The sequence below is a fragment of the Leptonychotes weddellii genome, chromosome 14 (assembly GCF_054177405.1).
Source record: "Leptonychotes weddellii isolate Sample4059 chromosome 14, ASM5417740v2, whole genome shotgun sequence".
NCBI classification, from domain to species: domain Eukaryota; kingdom Metazoa; phylum Chordata; class Mammalia; order Carnivora; family Phocidae; genus Leptonychotes; species Leptonychotes weddellii.
This window is the reverse complement of record NC_138382.1, coordinates 73,258,793-73,286,232: the sequence shown is the minus strand read 5'-3', so window position 1 is coordinate 73,286,232 and position 27,440 is coordinate 73,258,793. Positions and strand designations below refer to the sequence as shown.

The 27,440-nt window shown below is 53.0% G+C and overlaps 2 protein-coding genes across 10 annotated transcripts in view; both read right to left on the bottom strand.

The window, feature by feature from the left end:
• Window positions 1–725: 725 nt before the first annotated feature.
• Window positions 726–9,502, bottom strand: SLC2A8 (solute carrier family 2 member 8). Of its 4 annotated transcripts, XM_006747642.2 has the most exons (11): window positions 9,352–9,501; window positions 9,095–9,257; window positions 8,613–8,819; window positions 6,849–6,948; window positions 5,324–5,523; window positions 4,452–4,595; window positions 4,258–4,366; window positions 3,420–3,593; window positions 2,863–3,008; window positions 1,205–1,354; window positions 726–1,089 (listed from the first exon to the last, which is right to left on the bottom strand). In XM_006747642.2, the coding sequence occupies exons 1-10, from the start codon at window positions 9,405–9,407 to the stop codon at window positions 1,217–1,219; spliced, it is 1,437 nt and encodes a 478-aa protein (XP_006747705.2). In that variant the 5' UTR covers window positions 9,408–9,501; the 3' UTR covers window positions 726–1,089; window positions 1,205–1,216. The 4 variants fall into 4 exon arrangements, with proteins under 4 accessions (XP_006747705.2, XP_030874391.2, XP_081659777.1 ...); XM_031018531.2 differs by having other exon boundaries at window positions 726–1,354; XM_081803651.1 differs by lacking the exon at window positions 2,863–3,008 and having other exon boundaries at window positions 726–1,354; window positions 9,352–9,502.
• A 3,155-nt stretch (window positions 9,503–12,657) lies between these two features.
• The window catches only part of GARNL3 (GTPase activating Rap/RanGAP domain like 3), a 144,642-nt gene continuing 129,859 nt past the window's right edge, over window positions 12,658–27,440 (bottom strand). For all 6 annotated transcript variants that reach the window (XM_081803634.1, XM_081803638.1, XM_081803633.1 and 3 more), the window contains 6 exons: window positions 21,426–21,533; window positions 19,808–19,926; window positions 17,598–17,736; window positions 16,407–16,622; window positions 14,979–15,105; window positions 12,658–13,135 (listed from right to left, as the gene is read on the bottom strand). In XM_081803634.1, coding sequence (XP_081659760.1) covers window positions 12,958–13,135; window positions 14,979–15,105; window positions 16,407–16,622; window positions 17,598–17,736; window positions 19,808–19,926; window positions 21,426–21,533 — 887 coding nt within the window. In that variant the 3' untranslated portion in view covers window positions 12,658–12,957. The remainder of the gene's footprint in view (window positions 13,136–14,978; window positions 15,106–16,406; window positions 16,623–17,597; window positions 17,737–19,807; window positions 19,927–21,425; window positions 21,534–27,440) is intronic.

Here is a 27,440-nt window from a genome sequence, read left to right as displayed (position 1 = left end):
CGTTGCAAATGGCAAGATCTCATTCCTTTTGATGGCTGCATAATATTCCATTGTATATATATATATACCACATCTTCTTTATCCAGTCATCTGTCGATGGACATCTTGGCTCTTTGCACAGTTTGGCTATTGTGGACATTGCTGCTATAAACATCGGGGTGCACGTACCCCTTCGGATCCCTACTTTTGTATCTTTGGGGTAAATACCCAGTAGTGCAATTGCTGGATTGTATGTAGCTCAGGATAGAACCAAATTCTTAAAAGAAGTTAACTCTGGAAAGGTACAGCTGTGAATAATTATTGTATCATTTATCCAAATAAATGAGTTACTACTTATAAAGTGCTTAGGGCAATGCCTAGCAGACAGTTAACTGCTATACAAATAACTATACTAAATAAATCTAGGTTTTTCAGTTTTCCTACAATAAACATGTATTACTTATATAGTGGATAATAAAAGCAACCTGTAAAAGACTTCTGGCTCCATTAAAGTCAATAGAAAAAGAGATGCTTTTTCGTTGTTAATGAGATTTGATGACTAATGATCCAGGGGACTGGGCCCAAGGAAGGAGCCAGAAATGACCTCCAAGAGCCAAGAGGTAGCCTGGCAGACCATGAGAAAAAGGAAATCATAGATGTTCTCGGCAAGGCCCAGTTTGTGGGAGGCCTACTTTAGGGAAGGGATCGGAAAATACCCTTCTCAAACACACAAAGAGGCCATGACCTGATTTTTCTGAGTCAAATCTTTATTTGGCAAACAAAGCTCCTTCCTGGTAATGCAGCCACGGAGAGGAGAAACCAGGGACCACCCCTCAAAAGCATCTCCTCCAGAAAAGGAGGAGTCGAGAGTCTCCCTCCTCTGCTGTTGCTTTCATGGCAAGATGGAGATGGCCTGTGGACGAAGGACCACAGGGCAACAAGGCCCCTCCAGGATGTTCCCTCCTCCGGAGTCACAGAGGGGTGGCAGGAATTGGGCCCAGGGGCCGGGAACCTCATACCCATGGTCCGCTGGGCTGTAGAGAGCCAGGTAGGAAGGAAGGGCCGTGGAGGACAAGGCTCCAAGGGGCTGCGGTCCTGGATTCCAGCTCCCTGGGGACAGGCAGGGACTCCAGGCTCTGGCTGAGGCCCAGCTTGGAGTCACAGGCGGGCTCCGCCCCCCACTGAAGCCCAAAACTGGCCCTGCAAGGAGGGGACAGCCACTCACGAGAAGGGGTTGTCACCGCCCCTCAAAATGGGCTGTGATTTGCTCCAAAGTCTTTCCTTTGGTTTCCGGGACACAGGACAAAGTGAAAAGGACACTGAAGATGCAGAAGGCGGAGGCAAGCCAGAAGGCTCCGTAGGGCCTGAGCACCTCCTGGAAAGAGAGGGAAAGGCCGGGTGTGGACATGGCAGAAGGCCGGGAGCCCTCCCGTGATCCCAAGCTGAGGCCCCAGCCTGCCTTGCCCAGGCTCGGGGGAGTGGAGGAGGGTCTGGCCCCACCTTCCAGAAGCCTGGGCCAAGCACCTACAGGGTGTGGATGTTGCGTGGATGGGGAAGCTGACGCTCACTGAGACACCTGCATCAAGTGACAGCTGGGCCCCCACCCTGGAGGTCTGCTTCCAGGGCCCCCAGACCCACTCTCTACGCTCTGCTTTGGCCCTGTGCTGAGTTCCCTGCCTCGGGAGGAGTCTCTTCTCGGTGCCCGACGGAATGGGTGAGCTCTCAGCAGGTTGAGATGGGGCAGTGTGAGCACACAAGGCACACGGGGCCCACCAGCACGGAGGGAAGAGCGAGCGGTTCCCTTCACTCAGAGCCTGACCACCCTCCCAGTGCAGGCCCAGTGACCTCCCAGGTGCCAGAACCAAAGCCCCCTCCCTTGTTAGCTCCTCCTCCTCTGGGACCCGTCACTGCCCTTCCCCCAGAAGTTCTTCTCTCAGCCTCTTGGATGCTGTGCACCCCTGGGCCTCTGTTAGGTCCTTTACCATCGCCTCCCTCTGTTGTTGGCCCCCCACAGCTCCCAGCAAGTCATTTCCATCTCTAAATCTCTGCCCTGGTCTTCCCAGTGTGCTCCCCAGGGCAGACCATCTGAGTGGGCCCAGGCCCTGCAGAGACTCCAGGCCAGCCCCAGGCGTCCACGCCTCTCGTGGCCTGCCCCGCCTTGCTCTGCCCAGCCTCCTGATGGTCCGTCCTCTCTCCACTGCCATCCCAGTCTGGTCAGAAAGGGCACCCTGTCTACCTCACTGCTGTCTCTGGCTCCTTTAACAGGCCTGGCCATGGTATGTCCCAGGAGACGTGGAGGGGAATGAATGCCTGAACAGGCGGCCTATCTGCTCCAGAAACATCCTTCCCTATCGGTTGGGGAGCCCCTGAGGCAGGATCCAGGTCTGTGTCAGGTCATCCGTGTGAAAGTAGCAGGATGTTAAAATGAACTGATGCTCCCACAACCGTAAGGGGGAGCTGCCGTCACCCTCCTCCATTTTCAGCCAAGGAAGCTGGTTCAGAGGTGAGCAGCACACCCAAGGTCACACAGTGGGAAGTGCCCAGGGTGGGCGAAGAGCCCAGGCCTGCCAACTCCAAAGCCAGGGTACTTCCCACACAGCCCTATAACCTGGCCCATGTCCCCAGCATCCAATGGCGGAGGCCAGTCTTGCTGTCCTTCTGCCAGGATAGCCTGAAGTCTCCCGAGTGTTCACAGCCTGGGTCCCTCACCTTCCTGGCCTGTCAGGCCTCCCCTCATCCCTGACCAAGATGGCTGGTGTCCCAGGAGGGTGGCTTCAGCCTGCATGCGAGGCCACTGACCCTGAGTCTTCCGCAGTAAGAGTAATTCTAAAAAGAGCTCCCCACCGACTATGTGAGGGGGAGGCCCTCTGGGCCTACACTCACCATGACACTGCTGAACTCCTTCGTCACCAGGAAGGCCATGAACCAGTTAGTGAGGACACACACACCAGTGGCCATGCCCTTGACGTGCAGAGGAAAGATCTCAGACATGAGGAGCCAGGGGATGGGCCCCCAGCCCACGGCGAAGCCTGTGGGAGCAAGACAGGCATCAGAGCCCATGGGGACGGACCCTTGGGCTTACCACAGCACCCTTGGGCCAACTCCTTGCGGTTTCCAGTCTGGGCCCCCCAGCTCTGAGCCTTCCTCCGCCTCAGACGGGTCCCTCCACTGCTTACGCATCAGGCTTTTCTCTGTAGAACGGGGTCACGATGGGGCCTGCTTGGAGGGCTGTTTGGCAGGGTGGGGATTAAGTGAAAGGGGCAGAGAAGGGTTTAGCTCAGTGCCTGGGACATGGTCAGAGCCATAAACGCAGAGGTGGGGACCCATGTGATAGAGAGGCAAGGCCTGGTAGGCCTGGACTTGCTGGGGGCTGCGGGAACCTGGTGGTGACAGGGTGTCCCCATGCCCCCCCCCAACCTCCCCACGGACCCCTTCCTCACCGGCGATGAAGAGGCACATGCTGCCCACTGCCAACCAGGCCAGCCCCACGCTGGCGCTGGCGGGCTCCATGGAGACAGGCGTCAAGAGGTCCACGTGTGAGGAGTTGCTGGGGCCGCCCTGGCTCAGCTTGAAGTAGGCACCAAAGGCACTGGTGCTGAACACCATGACCACACCTGCAAGTGGAGGTGGCAGTGGGCAGGGCCCTGGGAGAAGGGGACCGCAGCCCAGGCACGTGGCACTCAGGACTGGAGTCTCAGCGCCGTGTGGCCACAGCAGTGGGGCCTGGCTTTCTCTGGGAGGCCAGACTGGCGGCCCCGGCTTGGACCTTGAACCACAGCAGACTCCGAGAGCCTCCTGGTGGCAGAGCCTCCCCGGCCCGAGGAGCAGGAGGGGTAACTGTGGCAGCAGCTCGGTCTCGACCCCCATGCAGATCATCTCGGGATCCTCACCATGGCCCCCAGTCGCCCCCATTTCAAATGAGGGAAACTGAGGTTCAGAGAGGTGAAGTCACTTGCCCCAAAAGACCACAGGCTTCTGAGTCACTTCCCCTCCTGGGTCCTCAGTTTCCTTGTCGTAAACTGGGCCCCTGATGGCTCCTGCGTGGAGGCTCGCTGCGAGGGTTCAGGCACGCTACGGTGGCGCTGTTGGCGCAGGCCTGGTCTGCAGCGGGCGCTCAGTAAGGGCGCCCATGAATCTCGGCCTTTCCTCAAGGGTGCTTGGCTGGCCTTTCCCTGCTGCCCTGCGGTGGCCTCGGCAAAGACCCTCCGGCCTGTGGTGGGGAGCCTGGCCTGCGCCACCCCACTTTCACAGGGCTGAGCCCTGGCCCTGGGGCCTCACCTGACAAGGTCAGGAGCAGCCTCCGCCCAGCTCTGTCCATGATGAGGGCCGCTATGGCCGTGAACAGCACCTGGATGACGCCCACGATGACCGAGGCGAGGCTGCTGTCCTGGGGAGATGGGCCGAGGCGGGTCAGGCAAAGACCCCGGGATTAGGCATCCAGATGAGGCAGGCTGGGGCGGAGGCTTCTTTACCTTGAACTTGGCTTCCTCAAAGATGGTCTCTGCATAGAACATGACAGCATTGATCCCTGACAGCTGCTGGAAGGCCATCAGCGAAATGCCGATGATGAAGGGCTTGTAGATGCCAGGATGCCTCAGCTGGGCCAGGTGGAAGCCCTGCTCAGATAGAGGCCAGTGTCAGTGCTCCTCCCGACCCCCACCTGAGGGGCGCGCTGGCTTCGAGCCACGGTCCTAAAGCCTGGTCGAGCGAATGAGCCTCAGCTTCTTATCACCTGGGCCTCGCGTCCAAGACAGGTCCCCGCGTCATTTCAGCCTCACCATTTGTAAGGTGACAAGATCCTCACCTCCCCGTGGCCCTTCCTGACTTGCTGGTGGAACCACGAAGAGATTATATGGGCACAAAGCCAGGGGTTCCAGAATCCCACCAGCCTCAGGCCTAGGCCTGAGCCAAGCACCTCTCCTGGCATCGCTGAATCCCTACCACCACCAGGCATGTGCTGGGACTCCCATCTTACAGATGAAGAAAGGAAGGCTTAGGGATGTGACGGTCACAGAGACGCTGTCTTCTCCCCTGCCCTACAACACCTCATTTAAAACTCCAATTCCTCAAGTCTGCACCCGTGTTTCCCTGTGACCCAGCCGGCCTTTTCTCTTTCTGGAACAGTAAGGTCAAGGCTAGGACCCAGCCAGGTAGTGGGGCTCCAGCAGGCTTTTGCTTGCTCCACCACTTGTGCCTCCCTTCCCCGTGTGTGTGTGTGTGTGTGTGCGCGCGCAGCCTTGGGGACAGGCTGTGCTGGCCTCCCCCCACCGCAAAAGGGCCATACCTCGCTGTCTCCTACCCCCCCACCCCCATCCCGCTCCGGTGCTGGCTCCCAGCCCCTCACCTGGTGCTCAGCCCCGACAGGGGGCTCCTCCCAGACCTGCTCAGAGCCCCACAGGAACTGCATAGCGGCCGTGGCTTCCTGGCGCCTCTGCCGGGTCAGCAGGAAGCGCGGGGTCTCGGGCATGTGGCACATGAGCAGCATCATGAAGGACGCAGGCACGCAGCCCAGGACAGCCAGCCAGCGCCACTCCAGGACCCAGCCTGGTTGGGGGATGGGGGGGTCAGGAATCAGAGCCGGAGTGGGCCACGCAGGGTCTTATCAGGGCGGGCCTGCCCTCTTGCCAACCCCAGGGACTCAGCTTCAAGGGTGGGGGCTGCACTACCTCTGTGTGGCTACGCTCGTGTCTGTCACCAATATTGTTGTTACCAACGGGGGTTGATAAATATTGTAGAAACGCTGGTGGGCACGTCATGATGCTACATCTGCTCAGTGAATACTTATGTGGCAATTAAAAACAGAATGAGGCACTTGCTCTTTGTCTAAAAGGTAGGGGAGGGAGAATAAATATGCACAGACTCTGGAAGGCCACCAAGAAGCAGGCAAGGTTGGCTCCTCTGGAGAGGAAAGGGGTTGGAGTGGGAGAGACTTTTCATGGGACACCAGCGGATCCGCAGTCACAGAAACTGATCAAAAAGCGTGGTTAGGATGAACTGGAGGGAATTCTGTAGGCATACTGACACCCATGTGTCTGTCCCAAATGTCAGTGTCTGTATTTGGCAGGAACTTTGGCACCTGCAGGGCCCCCAAAGCTGCCAGACTCCCCCCAGGACTCTGAATTAGAGTCTGGATGGTAAGTGGGCAAAAATCTAAGAGCCCAGACCAGGATGTCGCCCCCTGTGAAGAACCAGAGGGCACATACTCTGGGCCCTCTGGGTCTCAGGACATGCCTTGATAATTCTCATTAACAGCCTTGGACTAGGTGGGGTTATTGCTGTTTAAAGACAGGCGAAGTGAGGCTCTCTGGGGCAGTGTGACTAGGCCAAGGTCACACAGCCAGTAAGTGTCCCCTGACATGGGATTGTCTGATGTGAAGCTTCTCTCCACCTCAGTTCTGGTGAAAAAATGTCTGCCTCCAGAAGCTTCCTCATGCTGACCCCAGCTCTGCCCCTCAGGTCCCCTGGAACCCTCCTCTGTCACACTGCAAATCCAGTACTGGTATTTCTGAGAGACATGCTTGGGCCTTCCAAGCTCCTGAGCTGAAGAGTTTTAGGGGTGCCCCAGCCACCCCCTTGAATCCTCAGTTTGTCACTGCGCAGTGAGGTACTGACCTAACCGGTCAGCCCCCGCCCTCCAGCCCCCCTTGGAATGGGCTTCTGCCCTGGGAAGATGAGGACGTCACCTTCTCCAGCTCTCCCTGGAACGTACTCGCAAGACCCACATGTCCCAGGGGCTCAGGGAGGTGGTCTGTGTGACAGGCTGTGTGACTCTGGGCAAGTCCCTTGACCTCTCTGAACTTCAGTGTCTACATCTATAAAATGGCCACACAGCCATTAGCGGGGATCAAAAGAGAGACTGTGAAAACTACCTGCTAGATAGGCCAGGAGGATGCCTATGACGACCATCAGTTGCACACAGGAGCCCAGCAGCCCCCTCACTGAGGGGTAGGAGATTTCAGAGATATAGACCTGTTGGCAGTGAAAAGGAAACTTTACTCAGGGCCGAGAGTTCTTAAAACTGAAAAGCCTCAGCCGTTCACAGTTGAGGAGAGCCTCAGTGGGGGGCTGCTGCATGCCGGGTGAGGCTCTAATTGCAGGTCCCAGGTCAGCAAAGCCCTCCCCATACCTCCCCGCCTCTCCAAGTGAGCAGCAGCGGGTGTTTTAATGGGGATTAAGGATATATACATGGCTTGGCGGGGGGTGGTGGTGGTATGGTGTGGGGTGGGGTGGGGTGTGTGTGTGTGTGTGTTACACAGCTTTTCAAACTTTCATTTCATTGTATGACTACCCGGGATAAAATGCAGGTTCTGATGCAGTAGGTCTAGGGTGGGGCCCAAGATTCTGCCTTTCTTTTTTTATTTAATTCATTTATTTGAGAAAGAGCACGAGCGAGGGAGGGGCAGGCAGAGGGAGAAGCAGGCTCCCTGCTGAGCAGGGAGCTCCATATGGGGCTCCATTCCAGGACCCCGAGATCATGACCTGAGCCAAAAGCAGACGCTTAACCACCTGAGCCACCCGGGTGCCCCCAAGAGTCTGCCTTTCTAACTAGCTCCAGATGACACCCAGGTGACTCCAGATGACCAGTGGTGCCCTTGGAGTGAAAGCCAACTCTTTGCCTCAGCTGCTACCATTGACTGCCACTGCTTCCTCGGGGCTCAGGGGCCAGAAAGGTCTGCCCATACTTCTAGGTTATTCTGTACCTTATGCCCATGACTAAGATGGGTGTGTTTTTCTCCAAAACATAAAAACCAAAACCCAAAACATAAAATCCGACTCAGCTGCTGCCTGCTGCCCAGCAAATGCGGGTAAAATGAGATGACCAGCGACGACTCTGAGCCACTCTATTAATCTTGACCAGGTTGGCGTGTGGGTGGTAGACCATCCAAGCCCAGTAGCCAGCAGAACAGTTTACTGGTCACCCTGCAATTTCAGCTGCCAGGGTCCAAGCCCTCCACAAGCCATGCCAGGGTTATATGTGCAGTCTTGCTTAATCCCCACAACCACTGCATGAGGTAAGGCCATTATTCCCATTTTACAGGGGAGGAAACTGAGGCACAGAGAGGTATACTCTACCCCGGTAAGTGACAGACCCGGGATTTCACCTAGGTAGATGGGTCCCAAGTCAGCCTGGGCAGTGGTGCATGGGGAGATGGGAAGAGAGAAGAGGGGAAGCAGCTGGAGGACTAGTTCCTGAGGAGCGAAGGGAAACAGCAGAGAGATCAACGGCCTTTGCCGGGAGGACAAACCAGAACAGGATTTTCCTGCTAAACTGTAGTCAGTAGTCTGAATGACAGGGGGAGATCTAAGCCTTACTGTAGGCTTCTGGGACCATCCACAGATGGTACTCATTTGTAGAGCAAAAGAGAGGCCTGGTTAAGTGGCACAGTCCCGGGTGTGAGTAATAGCTTCACCACCGACTAGTTGTGGCTCGACAAAGGGCTTCAGTTTCTGAAGCTCCCTTCATCTGTAAACAAGGATAACAGCAGCTCCTTCCAAGGCCCGTCGCCGGGGGAAGGAAGATAAAGCTGGCGAGGGGCACGGTGCCAGGCACCCAGGAGGCCGCAGCCAGGGAGAACCACGCCCACGGGTCCGCTCCTTCCCGGTCCCAGGGCGCGAGGCTGGGGGACACTCACCGGGGCTACGAGCGAGGCAATACCGCAGGCCAGGCCGGTTAGGAGGCGGCCCCCGAGCAGCATCCACACGTTCTGGGCCGCGGTGATGACTGCAAAGCCGACCACGAAGGGCACGGTGCAGAGCAGCAGGCTCAGCTTGCGCCCGGCGCGGTCCACGAGCCAGCCGCCCAGCACGCCCCCCGCCGCGGCTCCCAGGGTCACGATGGCCTGGGGGCGGAGCGACCGCAGGTTGGAGCGGGGGCGCCGCACGGCCGCCGCCCAGCCTCGCCCTCAACCCCAGCCCCGGCAGCCTCCGAGAAGAGGGGATGGGGGTCCCGGGCTGGCGGTCGGGGGGGAGGGTGACCCCGGCAGGAGAGCCGGGATGCACCCGGCCGAGGGTCTTAGTGCCCGCCCGAAGCCAGGTAAGCGCGGGGGGCCCCTCTCGCGCGTGCGGTGGAGTAGGAGGGGCCCCGGCGGGCTGGAGGGTGAGCCCGAGGCCTCACCCCGAACCAGGAGGCGGCGGCGTCATCGAGGCGCAGGGCTGGGGACGCGGCGCGGCGCAGGCTCGGGATGGCCGGGGAGCTGTAGCCGAGCGCGAAGCCGAAGCTGAGCGGGCCCAGGGCGGCGGCGAAGGCGGCGAGGAAGACCCGGCGGCTGAGGGGAGCGCTGCGGGGACAGGGCAGCGGGTGAGCGGCGCCGGCCTGGGCGCAGCAGGAGGGGCGAGGCCGCGTCCCGGGCCCGGGTCCCCCCACCCGCTCACCTGCCGCCGGGCGGCCCCAGGAGCGGCTGTGTCTCCTCCTGGTCCTCCGGCGTCATGTCCGCAGCCAACGCCTGCTTGGTCAGCTCTGTTGCCTGAACTGCCACGGATCCCGCGAGTGCAGCCGGCACCCGCCTCTCACGGCAGAGCCGGCCAATAGGCGGGGAGGGGCGGCTCTGGGGCGGGATGGGAACGGCCAGTGGGAGCGCCAGGCGGGGTTAGCCTTGCGCTAGGAGCCACCCCCCAAATCAGAGCCGACCAATGGGAGCAAAGAGCCGGTTGGCGAAGCTCACTGGATCCGCCCCCAGAGCCTGGCGAGCCAATGTTTAGGTGGGGCGGAGTTTGTATGTGGGCCTGGAGAAGAACCACCCAATAGGAGTGTGGTGCGTACCCAGAGGCGGGATCAGAAAGCTGCCTCAGGCGGAGCCAGCCAATGAGGGTGGGAGGCGGGGATGGCATCTGCTCCTGGAGCCGCCTCTCAGTCAAGCTTCAACCAATGAGGCTACCAGCAGGACGAACGTGGAGCAGGTTGCGCCGCGCACAGAACTTCTCGCCCCGACTCTGGGCAGTAGCGTCTGTCCTGCCTGGTCGGCTCTGCGGTTCCTGCTCTGCGTTAACCGGTGCCCTGCGGCCGGGGTTCAACGCGCCTGGCCCAGCTCAGCTCACTGACAGCCGCAGGGAGGAATGTCTCCAAGCGACTGTCCTGGGCCGCTCTCTTTCCTCGCGGAACCTGGGCTGCCGGGGGCGGAGGCATGGCCCTGCGCGCCGCAGCCCATCTCGGTGCGGGTCATAACTCGGAGCCCGCAGATTGCTGACGGCTACGAGCCGACAACCACCAGGACCTCGAGGTGCTGAGGACCTGTGTTGGGCAGGGCCCTCATATGTGTGACTGATCGCGGCTTAAATGGTGAGCCCTAGGCTCCCTGTTAAGTTCCACTCACTTCATAGGTCATCTTGACTCTTGAATCTTCATCTTAACACCTGCCGTCTTTGAGTCTCCTGCGGCTATTAATAGCCAGCTTCTTCACTCGAGCACCCAAGTGACTGCTGGAGGTAGGATGATGTCAGGGCTCTGAAGGATCTTGCCATCTGTACCCAACCCTTCTCTGGATGAGGCAGCTGAGGTGGAGTGCTGTGTAATTCTTGAAAGTACCAGGGCTATGAGAGTAAGAGGTTTGGCTTTTAATCCCTCTCTGGGCCTCTGTGTCCTCATCTCTAAGTACGGATGATATCTACCTTCTGGGAGGGTTTTAAGCAGAGGCAGTGTACACGAAAGATCAAGCACATGTGAAGCACTCAAATGCTAGCCCATATGATTGTGAAAGTTGTTTGACCTAGTGCAGGCTCCTGATTGTACTATCTTTAAAGACAGGCCACCACCCCTCTATGCTTCCACAGCATCTTGTGCTCGAGTTATAAATTCTTATCTGAGCACTTATCACTGCCGTGTGATCACTTGTTTACTTCCCTCTCTCCCTTAATGGATGTGACCTCTTCCTCCACACAGTGGGCCCTTGGTGTTTGCAGAGTGGACGAATGCCTCCAACTCCACTGGCAAACTGCTGCATTTACACAGTGCAGTAACTCAGCTAGGGGGGTAGGCAGAAGGGCTTATGTGGACAGGATGCTCCAGGGAGCCCAGCTAGCACCAGCCCTCCGAGCCACAGGCCCCTACAAACCCGCTCCTGCCTTCTGGCTGGTGGTCTCCCTTCCCAAGGGTGCGGCATTCACTTCTTGGCCTTTGTAAGCAGATATTGCTGCCAGAGCTGCCTCCTATCCCCCTTTTATAAGCTAATCACCATCTATCTGATTAGTAGGGTCCATTTCTTGCCCTTTCTACATTCACTCCTCAGATTTGTGACTCTTGTCAAATCATGGGGCAGTTCTGATGCTTCCAATCTCTTTGGAAGAATGTTCTAAATCACCCTTGGTTTTTTTTATTCCAGGCTGAGAAGCAAGAAACTCCAGAAAAAAAAAAAAAAAAAAAAGATGACAGAAAGAACACACAGACAAACTCATAAAGCTTACAAATTAGTTTAACATGAAAAACACCAGTCAGATCCAACTGACACAAGGCACTCAGCCTGACTCTGTATGGTGGACAGGGGAGAGAACAGGGCTCTGGGGTCAGAGAACTCAGAGTTTCAAATCGCTGTCCCTTTCTGAGCCTCAGTTTACTTATCTGAAAAGCAATAATAATAAAATCTAACTCCCAAAACTTTTCACGAGGTTGAGATAGAGCATGCGGTGGATCTTGTGTTTCCCCCAAATACGAAAGGGGCAGAAGGAAACACAGAGGAGGAACGGCAATGCTGAGTACAGCTAGGGCATACCTGGCTATGCCTAGAAAGCACCGTATGCATTACTCTCGCCCTCCTGCCATCTGCTGAAGGGAACCAGGCAGCCTTCACTGGATCCAGCACGTTGGGCTGTTTCTTGCACAAACACCACGCAGGCAGTTGTGCAACAGGCAGACAAGGGAGCTCTCCCCACAGTGTGCAAGGCCCACGAGGAGGTAGGACCCAAACTTCTGTAAAATCTGTCCGATCAAGGTCATGTCAAACACAGCTCTCTGCACTCCCAGAGAAGGCGTGCAGAAGAACCCTCAGGGATGCTTTCACGGGGGAAATGATTTAAAGTTTCTTTTGGTGGGTAATTTAGGCGAAGAGAGCTAATAAAATGGAATCCGTTAGACTAAAGCCAAAGGTAAATTACCTTCTTCACACAGATTAAAATTTTTACAGTGTCAGTGAAACTAGGTTTCCCCCTTGGATCTCCCGTGGCCAGAGGCTGACATTTCACGGGTTCATTTGCACTTGGTCAAGCCCACATTTTCTTCTCACTTTGAGGAGGGGGCAACAGAAGGCAAGTGATGACAAGAGAAGGACAATCACTTGGTTCACGTGGAAGAGCAAAGCAGACCTGAACATGAGAAGGGAATTTGAGGATGATGATTTTGGTGGCAAGGAGTGACTATTGCCTGACTATATGATTTCAGAGTAACTACGAAACCAAACAAAATAATCTTAAGGCTCTTAACAGGCTTTGTGAGACACAAGGAGGGAGCAGGAGCTTCTAAGAACTAACCATTCAGCTTTTCTCAAAAGTCTATAGGCAGGGACACAGCTGGTTCTAAACTCAGTGAACTGAAACAGCAACAGGGGCCAAATGTGCAGAAAGAAAACTTATTTATAATAAATTTAAAAAGCAATGGCTTTTCTTTATAAAAGAAACACAATATATGACATAAATCAAAACCGTAATGAAAAAATAATTTTTCCATCAAAGTATATAAAATACAAGAGAAGGTTGCAGTAAATAAGAATGAACATTTTTGATTTATTCAAAGTTTCAATCTAAAACCTCAATGAAATCTACTACCTTTATTACAAGGGGACTGATGGTTCCTGAACAGAAAGAAACAAAGGTCAAGAAAGATGGCACCGGACATTGGAGAGACCCAAACCGGCCAGGTATGCAGAAGGTTTGGTCCAGTAGATCACGGGCGGGCTAAAAGCCACATTTTGTTGAGAAATGCTGTCAGAACTGGTTAAAGAGTATAAACCTCCATAAGAAAATTAAAGATGGCAAACTCGATCCGGACCCTGTTTACTTCAGGTCAATAATGTCTTCATCCGAGGAAGCTGTGAGCTGAAAGGGGCTACTGCCCCACACGGGGCTGCCTTCTCTGTCCGCCACAGGGTCCTGGTCAGAGCCCGTCGAGTGGTAGCGCCCCTCGGGGTTGGCTTCTGGAGCAGAAGGACTTTCCAAGGAGCCCGTGGTGATCCTAGAAGAGAAAAGTCACGTAAGGGATCCCTGGAGAGCACTAGTGACCGGGGCCCCTTCTGTCAGGCAGTTTCCTGCTCATCTGAGCTCATAAAGCCTGTATCCCCTCACCCCCCACCCATTAGTGGGGAAAGGTGGGGACATGTAGGAGTCAGCCCCACAGAGCATGGAGTCTGCAGTCAGCCAGCCCTACCTCATGGGCTGTTGGGAGTTTTAAAGGCCAAAGGTGACACATAGGAGGTGTTTGAGGTATTTTTTACCTTTCTAAAGGGCAAATCGGGATAATGTCACTCTCTGCCTAAAACCCTCCTGGGTTGGGGCTCCCTGTGGCCTGAGGATAAGGCTGAAACTCCTACCCACAGGACCACAGACCACAGGATCTGGCCCTGGGGACCCTTCTGCCTCCTCCCAGCCCAACCTACCCCCTTGATTTTTCTCTTGTACTCAGGACACTCTCTTGATAGCTGCAAAACCAATTTGACCAAGTTCAGGGGGTTCATTCATTCAACAAGTACTCATTTGGCCTGTGAAAGCCCCCGGCCCAGCCTTTGGACGCTCAACAGGCCATGCCTTTCAGAGCCTTTGCCCCTGCGGTTCCCCTTGTTCCTTCTCATTCAATCAAAGCTTGGCTCAATGCCACTTCCTCAGAGAAGCCCTCTTGACACTCCCTTCCCAAAGTAGAACTTCTACCCACGCCCCCCCCAACTCTTACCTTTTTAAAAATTTCCTTACAGCACTTGTCACTATTGGAAACGATTTAATTTGCTTAATTGTTTACAGGTGTATGGTCTGGGTCTCCACACTAGAATGTAAAGTCCACAAAGGCAGGACTTGCCACACAGAAGGGGGTCGGTTTGTGGGATTAAAGCATCTGTGAGTGCTGCCCCCTCTCGGCCAGGCTAATGCTTACTGGGTCTGTGGACCTGGCTCAGCCTTTCCTGGTGTTTGAGACCCTCCCTGCTCCAGGTGGGGGTGGCTGGCACTGCTCATTCCTGTGCATCACCTGCCACCCCGGAATGCTGCAATTCCTAGAGTGTTTTGTTGGCCTTCCCCCCTGGCCTGTGGACCCCCTGAGAGTGATCTTCATATCCCCAACATCCAGCTCAGTGCCGGGTGCCCTAAGAATGTGTGTTGAGTGAATTAATGGAGCCTGGACATGCGCCACCTTACCCTCCATACAGGAGCTTGAGGGACATGGAGGCTCTTAGGGGACACATCAGTGGGACTTCACAAACGTTCACTGACATGGGATACTGAACTGCCATCCAAAAAGGCTGTACCTGCTCTCTTCCCACCAGAAGCATTGGAGAGGGCCTATTATCTGTCGCTCCTACTGAGCATTTTCATTTAAAAATATCTCTGTCGGGGCGCCTGGGTGGTATAGTCAGTTGCGGATCTGACTCTTGGTTTCCGCTGAGGTCGTGATCTTGGGGTTGTGAGATCCAGCCCCACGTTGGGCTCCATTCTTAGCATGGAGTCTGCTTGAGATTCTCTGTCCCTCTCCCTCTGCCCCTCCCACTCATGCTTGCTCTCTCTCTCTCTCAAATTAATAAATCTTTAAAAAAAATCTCTCTCAATCTGGTGAGGGAAAAAAAGGAAAGAAAGAAAGAAAAAGAAAGAAAAAAAAATCCCTTTATGTATTTTTATGAGCATTTGCTGAATCGTAAGTGAGGTTGCCCCCTTGTGCCTGAGCCCCTCCCTGGGCCAGCCTAGGGGTCCTCAGAGAGGAGCTGGATGCTGACTGTCTGCCCGTGGCACCGTCAGTCAGCAGAAAGGGCCTCATGGCAGTGCTGTGACCCAAAGGGCCACCACCCTGAGCAGGGACAGCTGGGGATGGCCTATACCTGTCACTGCTAGTTGATCTTGCTGTCCCTGGCTTCGGGCCTCCTTGGCTTTCTTCTAATTGCTTCCGGGCTTTTGATTTGGGCTTTGGTGCTCCTTCTGACCTGGGTCCAACTTCATCAGAGAGGCCTAGATTATAGGGAAGAAGCACAGGTCAGAGGGTTATTACCACTGGGCTGCCATGGGGATAGAAAATGTCCTTTTTTTTTCTTGGTTGGCTATTGGTGCATTATTGGGATAGAGTCAGGAAGCGTTGATAAATTATATATTTTAAAGTAACTGGTTTTCTTGTTGGTGGAAGGTTTTTTTTCTGATCCTAAAGAATATATATATATAGGAAGGAAGGGAGGGAGGGAGGGAGGAAGGAAACTCAGAAGGGTCTAGAGGAGGAGAGAAAAATCCATGATCCTACCACTGGAGACTATAATTCTCCAACTCTGAGGCTCAATTTCAGAAAAGCACAGTGGTCTGTAACACAGCGGCTGGCAGATCAAGCTTTCACAGGGCACAGTGGGTTAAAATAGCAACACGCATACTCTGAAAGCACAGTGGAAGGCACCAACTTCTAAGACCGACCGACTTTGCCAGAGTCAAAGCCTGCCCGGTCAGGCGGCCTGCATCCCCGCCCCAGTTGTCAGGAACAGGACTGCAGGCCAGGGATGCCCTAAGGTGAACAGTCCTTGCAGTTTTAGGCCATGCAGGTCCCAATTAGGTTTCAAACCACTTCTTACTGGTTTAGCACATCACGTCCTTTTTCTCCACTTTGTTTTCACAATTCGGAACAAAAGTCTTTCTAGCAGTCTCGCCTCTGCACGACTATCACAGTACTTCGTGCTTTTCTGGTCTGGTCTCCCATCAGTGTTACCGAGAGAGAAGGATCTACCAAATATCTCACGTCTGTGCCATCCCTACAGACCTGCCCCCAGGGTCTCTGGGCTTCGGGAAGCCATAACTGAACTGCACCACGAATATCAAAAACAGGGTGAATTTAAAATTTCAATTTTAGTATATGTGCTGCCGAAGCGAGCGCAGGGTGAATTTAAAATTTCAAGTACACAAATATATTATCTGAGAACTGGAGGTTGAAAATCCTTCTAGATACTTTCTAGGAAATCCTACATATAGAGATACTTATATTTTAAGAAATTGTGTCAGACTAGATCTACTGTTTTGTAAACTGCCTTTTCTGCTTTTAACCTGGTTTGGGCAGCCTTCCACACCAGACTGACAGACACACAGACTGACACATCGTTGTTGGGGGTAAACCGTACACTATTCCTAGGCGTAGCTGCACTATAATGGTTTATAAAGCCCTTGTTAAAGGGAAAGTTTCTTTCTTAAGTCATTGTTTCCGAGGATGATTAACATCCAAGATGAAACCAGCTGGCCTATTTACAAACAGCAAAACCACAAAAACGGCCCGTCATTACCCAGCAGTTCCCTGCGTGTCCTGCTGGCTATTTCTTTAATCTCCATGCGGGACAGGGACAGGGAGTGAGTGACGGGAATGGCAGCGATGCCCAGGCCGATGGCTGTGGGCGGGGTGACAGCTTTGGAGACCAGAGGCGACTTCAGAGGTCGTTCGATGCTTCTGCCCACAAGGTTTCTGAGTGGAATCTTGTACAGATTTTTGGATGGAGTTTCGCCTGAAATATGATTGAGAAAAGAACATGCGAACTTTAAGCAAAGTCTGTACTATTAACAAGGGTGACTTCCGGTTCCTCAACCCAGTGAGCAGGAAGGAAGAATTGAGGCTGCATGCTGACCTCCCAGACCCCATTCGGAGCGACAGAGGGATGGATGGTGCCTGATGGCTTTGGTTTTAAGGGCACTGTTTTCACAGGTATATGGCTAAACATGCACCTGCTACGGCGCCGCGTGCCCAGGAGGGGAGAGCACCCAGGAGGGCAGACAGCGGCAGCACCCTGCCTGCTTGGGGTGCCCTGTGCTTCCAGGGACGGGAGAAGTAACAACCGATGTGGTGAGCAGCCGGGAAAAGCACGGTGCTCAGAGCAAAGTCGTAACCACAGCAAAGGCCTTTGGGATTCGTGAGCAGATCCAGATGGAGTGAAAGCTGGGTGTGCTCCATAGGTTTTAGGACTCTGTCCTTCTGGCTATAAAAACCTACCAGATCATTAACATCCCTGAAGGAAAGACACCTTTGCTGTGGCAAGTTGGAATCTCTAGCCCTCAACTCCCTTCTCCCCATGGAAACAGTTCTTTTCATAATGGGCTTTTGTAGTTGTTATCACAGGTTTCTTAAGAATGCAACCAATGCATTCAGAATGCATTTGTTTAAATAGCTTTAAATAGTGACTTCGTTAGGCAGTAGTCACATGTCGATATGTGAGAATGAACTAGAGAAATCAGAATGGAGGGGCGCCTGGGTGGCTCAGTCCATTAAGCATCTGCCTTCGGCCCAGGTCATGATTCCAGGGTCCTGGGATCGAGCCCCGCATCGGGCTCCCTGCTCAGCAGTGAGTCTGTTTCCCCCTCTCCCTCTGACCCTCTGCCTGCTTGTGCTCTTTCTCTCTCAAATAAATAAATAAAAATCTTAAAAAAAAAAAAATCAGAATGGATTGGAGATCTCTATTAATAAGACAGTAAAAATTGCACTTCACCTTCCCCCATGGAAGAAGGAAACACTGGAGTATCTCGGCCTGGGGGTGTCTGAGGAGAATTATGGGCACTGGCCCCCTTGGAGCTGCCTCCGGACGAGACCTCGTTCACAGCAGTGGTGGCTGTGAAGTATATATCCGACTAGAATGAAAGAGAAAGCATTAGGGAGCTGCGTGGCTTAGAGGCCCTGCACCCATGGCCCTCCCGTCATCACCGCAAAGCCTGCAAGCGATCTCGGCTCGGCCGCTCTGTCCTTGGGGCATGCAGTGCGGTAATGCGCCTGGGCAGCGGGCTTCCAGAGCAAAAGTCCTGCCCGCCACCCCAGACCTTTCCTGGGTATTCAGTTCCCCACACTTCCCCTTATCTGCTTGCTGATTCACAACAGAAAAGAGGCCATTTCCCAACCCAGCGCACACCTGCCTAACAGGAACGTCAGGCACCCGCAGCGTCAGACCTGGAAAGTATCTGGGGTTCAGTCGGGTCCACTTACAGATGGGAACACGGACCATTCATTCACTGGTTCAGCAAACATTCACGCACACCCGCCCTGTGCTGGCTCTGGTGGGAACAGCCGGGGGCTGCTGGAGCCGGCTTGTAACTGACCCACGAGTGCCGATTTTCAGGGATTTTGCAAGTGAAACACAGCCATTATTAAACTTAAATAAATAATATTAAAAACAAAGGTACTGGGCGCCTGGGTGGCTCAGTTGGTTAAGCGACTGCCTTCGGCTCAGGTCATGATCCTGGAGTCCCGGGATCGAGTCCCGCATCGGGCTCCCTGCTCGGCAGGGAGTCTGCTTCTCCCTCTGACCCTCCTCCCTCTCATGCTCTCTGTCTCTCATTCTCTCTCTCAAAATAAATAAATAAAATCTTTAAAAAAAAAACCAAAAAAAACAAAAAAAACCAAAGGTACTAAATGTCAGAATTTGACCATTCCTAATTCTTTGACTATGTTTACCATGATCTATGTTCTTGAGGTTATTTACATCAACTTTCACACTGGAAGCTGGACGTCCTGATGGCGGGACTATTTACACCATGGAAATGGGCAGACACTACAGACCAGAGCTGGATTTGTTGTTTTGTTGACCGTCTGGGCTTAATGGGATGGAGAAAATTTATAATAGTGAAGACTGAAAGCAGAAGTGTGTTGAGGCTAGTGTTGGAAGTGAAAGAAATTTTGGTTTAATGACCGGTTTGTATGAGAGTGAGAAATACTTTAATAGTAGATCACATATCAGATTTCATGACAGCCAGCCTATTGGAAAAAGAGTTAATGTACTGAGCTACAACCCCCAGCTGTAAAATCAGGGTAGGCCCTACCCACAGTTAGCAAAAACTAACGAAAAGTATTTTGTGAGAGCCGACTGGCCTAACGGATTTCAAGATAAAAACACTATACCTTTTATTCTTTGTAAACCATAAGCTATTTTAATTTTTCTATCAGCAAAATTTATAACCGACTGAGGTACATACATATGTATGTGCACACACACACACACACACACACACACACACTCTGACTTCCAGGCTCCGGAGGGCTGGTGGTTCAACCTTTACCAGCACACGCCTGGCGCTGTGCTAGTCCCCGACTCCTGGAACTGTCAGCGTAGTAGGGGAGGCAGATAGGCAGTCAGCCACCCCCCAAAGGGGATGCATGTCGGGATGGAGAAGGCACCACGGGGGCTGAGCAGGGGGGCCCAGCCGGCCTGGCAGGGACGGGGCGGACTGTGTGGCTGGCGCGGGAGGGGCTAGGACAAGACCTCTTGGATTGTGTGCCAGCGACAAAGACACCTTGGGAAGTCATCTCCGTTCCCGTGTCCCTTGGTTTTGCTCAAACTCTGTTTCAGGACATGGATTAGTCAGTTAGCCATATTTCACGGGCCACAAAAATCGAGCTGAGGATGGAAAGCGGCAAAGGAAGAATGGGGATACCACAAGCTCTTCCTTTTCTGGACTTGGGCTGTCCCTCGGGGCAGCGGGGACCCCCCTGACCTAACCCAGCCTGATGGCACATTCCTCTCTTCAGCCCAGAGCTTCAGAGCTTCACAACTGCTACCTGCACTGAGTGGCCACACACGAGGGGGGCCCGAGGGGGCCACACACGAAAACCCCATGGGGGTTCTGCTGTGGATGCTCTCCCTCTGGCACACAAGGGGCCTAACTCCGTGAGATAGCATCCACGCCCTCCTGGAGCTCAGGTGCTGCTCACCCTGGAGGCCACGAGCTGCAGCTGCGGCACGACGGCTGTGTGGACCAGGTTCCCGTTCACCACCAGGCGGATCTCCATGGAGTCGGTGGTGAAGGCCAGGAGGTACGGGAAAGCGCACACTGCAAGGCAACAGGGCGCGTCAGCTGCCAGCCTGCTGGCTTGTGGCTCTCGAGGTGCCGGACCATCCCACAACTGCCCTCACTGCTCCAGAAACTTCCATCTCCCCTCCTCCTCCGGCTGCTTCTCTTCTTCCTCCCCTGGCATGTCCCCCGAATCTAAGAGAGCCTCATTCCTGAGACAGCCTCCTCTTAGCTGCCAAGCTTCTGCTTCAAGTTGGTGAGCACTGCCTCTGTTTCTCCATGTCCCCTTTTCACTGGGGTCGCATAACCTGGTCTCCTGGAGGCTCACCCGCTCAAGTCCCGAGAGACATTCCCCCCTCTTGTCCCCTCTGGCAGATGCCGCTGGGCCCCGAAACCCCGCCTTTCCTGGGTCTTCATGCCCTGTCACTTGCTCCCTTCTCCTCTGTGCTCCTCCTGCCATGCCTGGGCCGGGATTGGGTCTTCTTCCTCACTGTCCCTCACAGGGTGCTGTGGCGTCAATGGGTCTGTAGAGTTATTTGTGAAAGGTCGGCCCCTCTTCTTGAAATCGTTTTTACGACACCCTGACTCCCAGGCCCCACAGCTGCCCTGGTTGCCCTGGGACCTCTCCGCTTTGGCCCCTTCACTGGCTACTTCATGCTCCCATGCTCCTTCACACTAGCTTATTCTCTGTTTGCTCTCTCCTTGGTGAACTCTCTACTCCCTTGGCTTTACCCGGGGTGACCTACCATACCCATGCCTCTAGCCTTGCTCTCTCAAGTGACCTCCAGTGCTGGGGCTCAAAACCTGAAAGCAATCATCAATCCTTCCTTCTGTTTTTGTTTTTTGGGTTTTTTTGGGCCATCTCTCGTCTGTCACCGAAGGCTGACTGGTCCCTCCATTATCCGGATTGGATCTTCTGTTCTCATCTCAAGACTCTAGACTGTTCACCTATGATCACATACTTGTCCTTGGGAGAAAACAGTACTAATTCAAACATTCTTGGCTCTGAGCTGACTCTCACCAGGCAGATACCCAGCTGTGGATCCTGAACCCCAGGAGGGAAGCACTACCACTCACTCCCTAATATTTCAGTGGCAGGCGAAGTGCCTGTGTTTCTGTGATTCCAGATTTTCAAGCTTCAAAATACATAAGAATGGTGCAGAATGCATTGTGCTTCTCCAACAAGTCAGGTGGCATTTTAAGGCTGGAGATCTTGCTCTCAAATTGTGAGAAAAGGAAAGCAAGACCCAGAAATGAAATGATAACTGGAAGATCCCCAAGTCCTGAAAACTGGGATTTCACGGCTCTCAAATGCTCACACGCTCACAACTGGGAGGCAAAGGGGACGGCAACAGTCCCCAAAAGGGGAACAAACAGGAAAACAATTAAAAAGGAAAAAGAACCCTTTGAGTACTCATCAGACTCACATAACTCATAGCAATCTAGCAGTAAGCCAGCGAGTTTGCTTACATGGGATTGAACTGTTCAGATGGGTCTATGCAGGAGGGGAAGAGCAAAATGATCTAGGTTTTTCTTACCAATCGCATAAGGAGCCTGGTTCCAACAGAACTGGAAATCTGACGCAGAGGGTTGAACCAAAAAAGAGCCCCCATTAAATGGGCAAACCTTTTTATAGATGCAACTGTCTGCAACAAAACAATAGCGACTCATTTTTTGTGAGAGACAATGCTTAGAGCTGGTAATTAGATAAATGAAAACACAGGCAACCAGGCTAGTGTCCTATCTGCTAGGTCGGCACACGCAGCTGGAGCCAACACCGCCTCGACGCCAGGTGCTCAGCCAGGAGGTGGGCGGGGCCGAGCGACACGACTACAGCAAGTATTCATGGCTGCCATTTGGGGAGGATTTACTATGTGCCAGGCACTGAGCTTTAAACACCTATTTCATCTGAATAACCTTCTGAAGTAGATGCCGTTATTACGCTCCGTATACAGATGAGAAAATTGAGGCCAGGAGAGGTGACACAGCTTGTCCAAAGTCTCACAAGTACCACACGGGGAAGCAGGGTTTGAACACGGGTGAGCTTGACGGCAGAGAAGGGACCCTTGATGGAGCTCCCCCCGGATGGAGGAGGCGCTCCTGCAAGGTAGATCATGCTCTGAGCCTCACGTGGGGGCTGTATGCTCCCCGCCACTTCCTCCCCGCCTCCCCACATTTTATTAGGAAAACTCGAAGCCATATGGCTGTGTCACGTTGGGGAACACAAGCCAGAATTAGATTAAGGCCAGTTGAACAGCTGCTCTGTTCCTGGCCTGCTCTGAGCTCTGAACCCAAGTCCAGGTGGTTCAGATCCTCTCCGAGTGAAAAGGTCAGTATAGAAGCAAAGGCTCCTGTTATTCCAGGAGCCCATCATGTTTTAGCCATATGGTTTTATTTTTAATTATTTTTAAACAGTTTTATGGAGCTATAACTTACATATCATAAAATTCACCTCCTTTAAGTGTACAATTCAATGTATTTGAGTAAATTTGCAGACAATGTCACAAACTAATTTTATCATCTTTTCATGACCCTAAAAAGAAACCTCATGCCCGTTAAGCACTCACTCCCTTCCCTGGTTAGACCCGAACGCTGTGCCCTGCGCTGTGGGAGGGCAGAGGCTGGGGGAGCCGGGCGGCTGGTCAGGGCCTGCATGGGGGCAAGCAGGAGGCCCTCCCAGCAGCTGCTATGGCCCAGCTGAGGCTCCCGCCCTGTCAAACCTGTTTAGGGACTCCTTTCATGTGACCACTAGGCTTACAAAGCAATTGTCTTATATAGTTTAACTAACACAGTGAGTCCTTAGGAGAGGAAAAATGAGCCAAAGTCAGTGCTGTCTTATTTTTGCTACAATGGATTCACTAGGGGAGAAAAAGGTACCTTCAGTCTCAGCTGAAGCCCTTGCTCCCAGAGAGGACAGCCGCTCAGGAAGGGTGGCCCCTCACGGCTGTGCTGAGGCTCTGGCCTCTCCGAGGTACAGGTGAGGCTGGTCCCCCCCTTTCCTCTCGGGCCCGTCTGCTCCTGCTCTCAGGGCTGCACCCTAGTTTGCCCTTTTCCATCGGGTCTTTCCCCCCAGCCTGCAAGCATGCCGCTTTCTTCCACCTTCTAGAAAGCAACTGTTCTTCCTCCTCCGTGACCTCTCTTCCTCCTTTCCTGAACCTTCCCTTCTCTTTCCCCACAAAGGAAAATTCTCTGGAAGGCTCTCTGGATTCCTGTCTCTACTTTCTCTTACATTCTCTCTCATCCTATGCAGGGGGGTTTGCTCCCACTGCTCCCCAGGGACACCTGCTCTCTCATCAAGGTTTCCTGAGGACCTCCACCTTGGTGCTCCAGGAGCCCCCTCCCATTCCCTACTTAAACTGCCGTCTTTCCTTTCGGGAGATTTCCTTCCCTGTGGCTGTTCCTCAGTCTGCTGGCTCCTCCCATCTCTCTCCCCACTTCCCAGCTTCCAGTGACTCCGTGTCACTTACATGCTAATGGCTCCCAAATGAGGATCTCCCACGGGCACTCTCCCCTCAGCCCCCAGTGTCTGTAAGAGCGTATCTGGGAGGCACTGACCTGTCCAGACTCAACTCTTGATCTTTCCCCCCAAACTTGCTCTTCTTAGTTTCCCACATCTCAGTAAATGGTATTCTCCATTCTTCCAGTTGCTCAAGTCCCAAAGTGCAGCCTCCCTTCTCTCCCCCCTGGCATATGCCATGTTGGATTCAAGAACCGATGATCTTGTTCTCATATTTCAAATACCTCTAGGGTCTGACCACGTCTCAGCACCTCCACTGCTGTGTGCTGGAGCAAAGCCGCTGTCACCTCTCATCACATGGGTGCAGTCACCTGGTAATTGAACTGCCTTACCTGCTTCCGTGAAGCTCTCCACACAGCGGCCTGAGTGGCCCGTGGTCCTTGTCATACCTAGGTCCGATCCTATCGCCCCTTTGCTCAAACTCCTCCAGCTGCTCACCAGCTAAGAGGCCCCTCACCTACCAGGCCCTCCCTGAACCTGGTCCTCTTGGGGTCACCTTGAAATACTAGAATGTTCCCTCCTCAAGGTCTTTACACACCCCTTCCAACTCCCTCAGGGTCTTCTCTCTGAGTGCCCCGTCCAAGGAGGTCTTCCTTCTCTACCTTCCCTAAATGGAGACCCGCGCCCCCGCCTCCTGCCTGCCTTCAGCCCCTCTCCCTGCTTTACATCCATAGCACATACCACCATTCAACATACTAGGTACTTTTCTTATCCTGTTAATTGTCTATCTGTCCCCTTGAAAATGTACACTCTGAGAGGCAGGCATCTGTGTATCTTTTACTCACTGCGGAAACATTAGGTGCTCAGTAAATATTTGTAGAATGAGTGAGCTACTCTTCCCTCACCATCCCTGCTCAGGAAGGACACAGCTGTGGTGTGTTCCTCAAGGCCCGGGTCCCTTATACACATCTCCTCTCCACCCCCTTATCCCACCCCAGCTCCCACCAGGGGACAGCCGACTGCTGGTAGGTTTGAGGGTGTCTGGGCTGGAGGAGACTGAGCTCACAGAGCAGAGAGCCTGCTGGATGGCAAGGGATGGTGTGTACATGCCTTGGGAGCTCAGCCTGGCCCAGAGTGGAGCTGCCCACCTGAGAAATGGGCACCCGGGCATGGATGAGGTGATCCAGACTGTACTTCAGAGGTTCCTCTGCTCTCCTTTCCAAGTGAATAAGCCCCAGGGACTCCAATATGACTCCAGAGAAGTAGAGGGCTCTCCCTCCCAATAACTAATATTGGTGGTTTCTGCACCCGAGGACAGGGGGCTCTCAATCAGACTGAACTGATTTAGAAAAGTAAGCAAAGCATGTTTCTTGAGCCGCAGAGCTGTGAAGCACATTCACACTTAAAAGTACTGGCGTCCATGCCGGGCCCTCCCCTAAACTGTGAGCTCACTGCAGTCCCTGGCAGCGCCTTTCACTGTTGTGTCTCCAGAATCTACTGTGTGCCTGGCACAGAGAAGGTCATTTGTTGGGGTTTAAAAAGGGCAGCCTGAATGGGGGAGCTGGGGTGAGGGGCAGGAGTCTAAAATGTTGTGGCCCAGGAAGGAGCTAGGAGTCCATGACCTTGCCTCCATTTGACCTTCCCCATCAGGGTGACAGGGTGACAGATACTACTTCTAATTTTAAAACAAATTTCTCTGAAGAAAAGTCCCTTTCTGCATGTATAAAAGCCTATGGTGGTTACAAAACAAACGGGATGCTGATTGATGCTCTGATGAATCTGGAAGAAAAGGAGGAAAAAAAAGTCTTGCTGTGCCTGGCAACGTGTTCCATGTATAATCCTGTTTAATCTTCACAGCAGACATGAGAGGTAGGTTCTATATTCTTCACATTACTCATCTGGAAGTTAAGACTTAGGTTAAATGTGGTCACACGGAGAATCAACGGTACTTACGTGAACGTTTCTAGTTTCCTTGTGTGATTATCTTTAAAACTCCATCAGCAAACAGAGTTCACCTTAGTACTGAAATTTATTATTTGCATTAAAGGTGAATCATTATTGCATGCTAAGGTCACGGCCAAATTTTCTTTCTTTTTTTAAGTAAAGACTGACTCTGATATTCAAGATAGAGATTAATGATAAGAAAATAAGATCCTCAATATACTGAACTATTTATACTTTTCGCCCCTGAAATTGATCTTGCAAATACATTTTTCTCTAAGAACATATAACTGGGAGTTATAATTTCTATTATAAAATATTTTAATCTTCAACACATCTGAGAGAAAAGTCTCGTTATATGAAACTCTCAGTTTATAAAAGTTGTTTTTTACTTTGTTTTGTTTTTTAATGGAAATAGAAAAGAAACTGATGAAAATCAGCTGCAAATCTTGGGGGGGAGCAAGATCATTCTATAGCACCTTACTGACAAGGGCCTTCAGGGCACAGTTGTCTGGACAGAAGCGGGCAAGCGCAGCGTGCCCTGTGTGTGTGGGAATGGGTTACAGAAGTAGCCTGGGAGACTCTGGGGAAAACCAGCTGGTTCTCTGGGCTTGTTCACCAGGGACGCACCAGCCTGCTGGGAGAAGGAGGGAGATGGAAAAGAAAAACCAGATTCCTGACCCAGAGAAATGGAAGCAAGTGGCACAGTTTGGGGAAGACGGAGGCAGGTCTGGGAACCTCTGGGATTCCCAAGGCCTTGACCCATGTAGCATCTAAACACACAGAGCTTATTACCTTCTGATGGCTTGGCGGGTCTAGCAAAACAGACACACGCATACACCGATCCCATTTGAGATGAAAGCAGAGCCTGAAGCCAGGACACCAGCAAAGCCAGGGGAAGTGCAAGTTCCTGGGGCTCCTCGAGCCAGAGAGGCCGCTTGAACCATACCTGACATAGCGCTGGGCCACTGCCGCCCTCAGGACAGCTGCCTGCTCGGGTCCACAAGCTTCCAGTGGGGTACAGGGAGGATGTCACCCACCTTTGTTTCCATGTTCCTTCCCTTTCCAGTTTGGGACTAATCATCCCAATCTGATAACCTGCTCTATCTTTCTGTTCTGATCTTCTCTCCCACCTAAAATCCCTCCATCCTTTCAAGCGGTTAGAAGAAAAAAAAAATGACATCAGTTTGTAAAGCATCCCGCCACAAGTTTTTCCTCCCAAATTTTTCATTAAAGTGGGAAGACAACATGTGAAACTGTGAAAGAGATAAAGAGATCTTATAGAAGTGATCTCCGCCCCCCCGCCCCCGCTCCACTGGGCCCTGTAACCTGGGAGCCATGGGGCCCAGGAGCCCCGCTGGAGAGCGGGCAGCAGGCTCTGTTCCTGCTGCCTTGCGGGTCGGCCCCCTCACCACTAGGCTATCATATCTTGCATCTCAAAAGATGATTTTTACCAAACAAATTTCTCTGCTAGTAATTAGCCCTCCCATACTTATTCCTCAAAGATTAATCGAAGTATCAGCCCCATGTGTATGGAAATCAATACAATTCTAGGCTGGAAGAATATGTTTTGTTGTTTTAGTTACACTGGGCAGGCTTATCCAGGAAAATATCTTACTACGTTGAGTCTTAAAAGGATCCTTTTTATTGCAGTATCATATTAGCTTTTGAAATGCTGAAAATCCATGAAGACCCTTTTTGATGTGTTTGATCTGCTCTGCCTGAAACCCACCGGCCCCAAGTGAGGCTGGATACACCAGGTTGAGGCTGATTTCTTTAACAGCCTGGGAGCAGCAAAGAGTGGAATAGTAACTGGTTAAAATTTGGGGTGCTGGGGTCAAGAGGGCCCCAAATGTGAACCCTGGGTCTGCTGCTCTGTAGCTGCCTGATCCCGAGAAAGGCAGTTCACCTCTCCGGGCCTCAGGGACCTTATCTCCAAACCTCAGGTAGTAACAGGTGAGAATTCACTGAAACAGTCACTGGATCTACTGAGCACAGCGCCTGGCACACGGTAAGGGCTCCCTAAATGGAGGCCACTGGCAGCAGCCGTAACCCGGAGACAGTGCCATAGGCAGGCCCATCTCACCAGGAGGGCTGGGAGATCCAGGTCGGAATGCCATTTTTAGATGCTCCCTGGAGTGCAATTAAGGTCGCA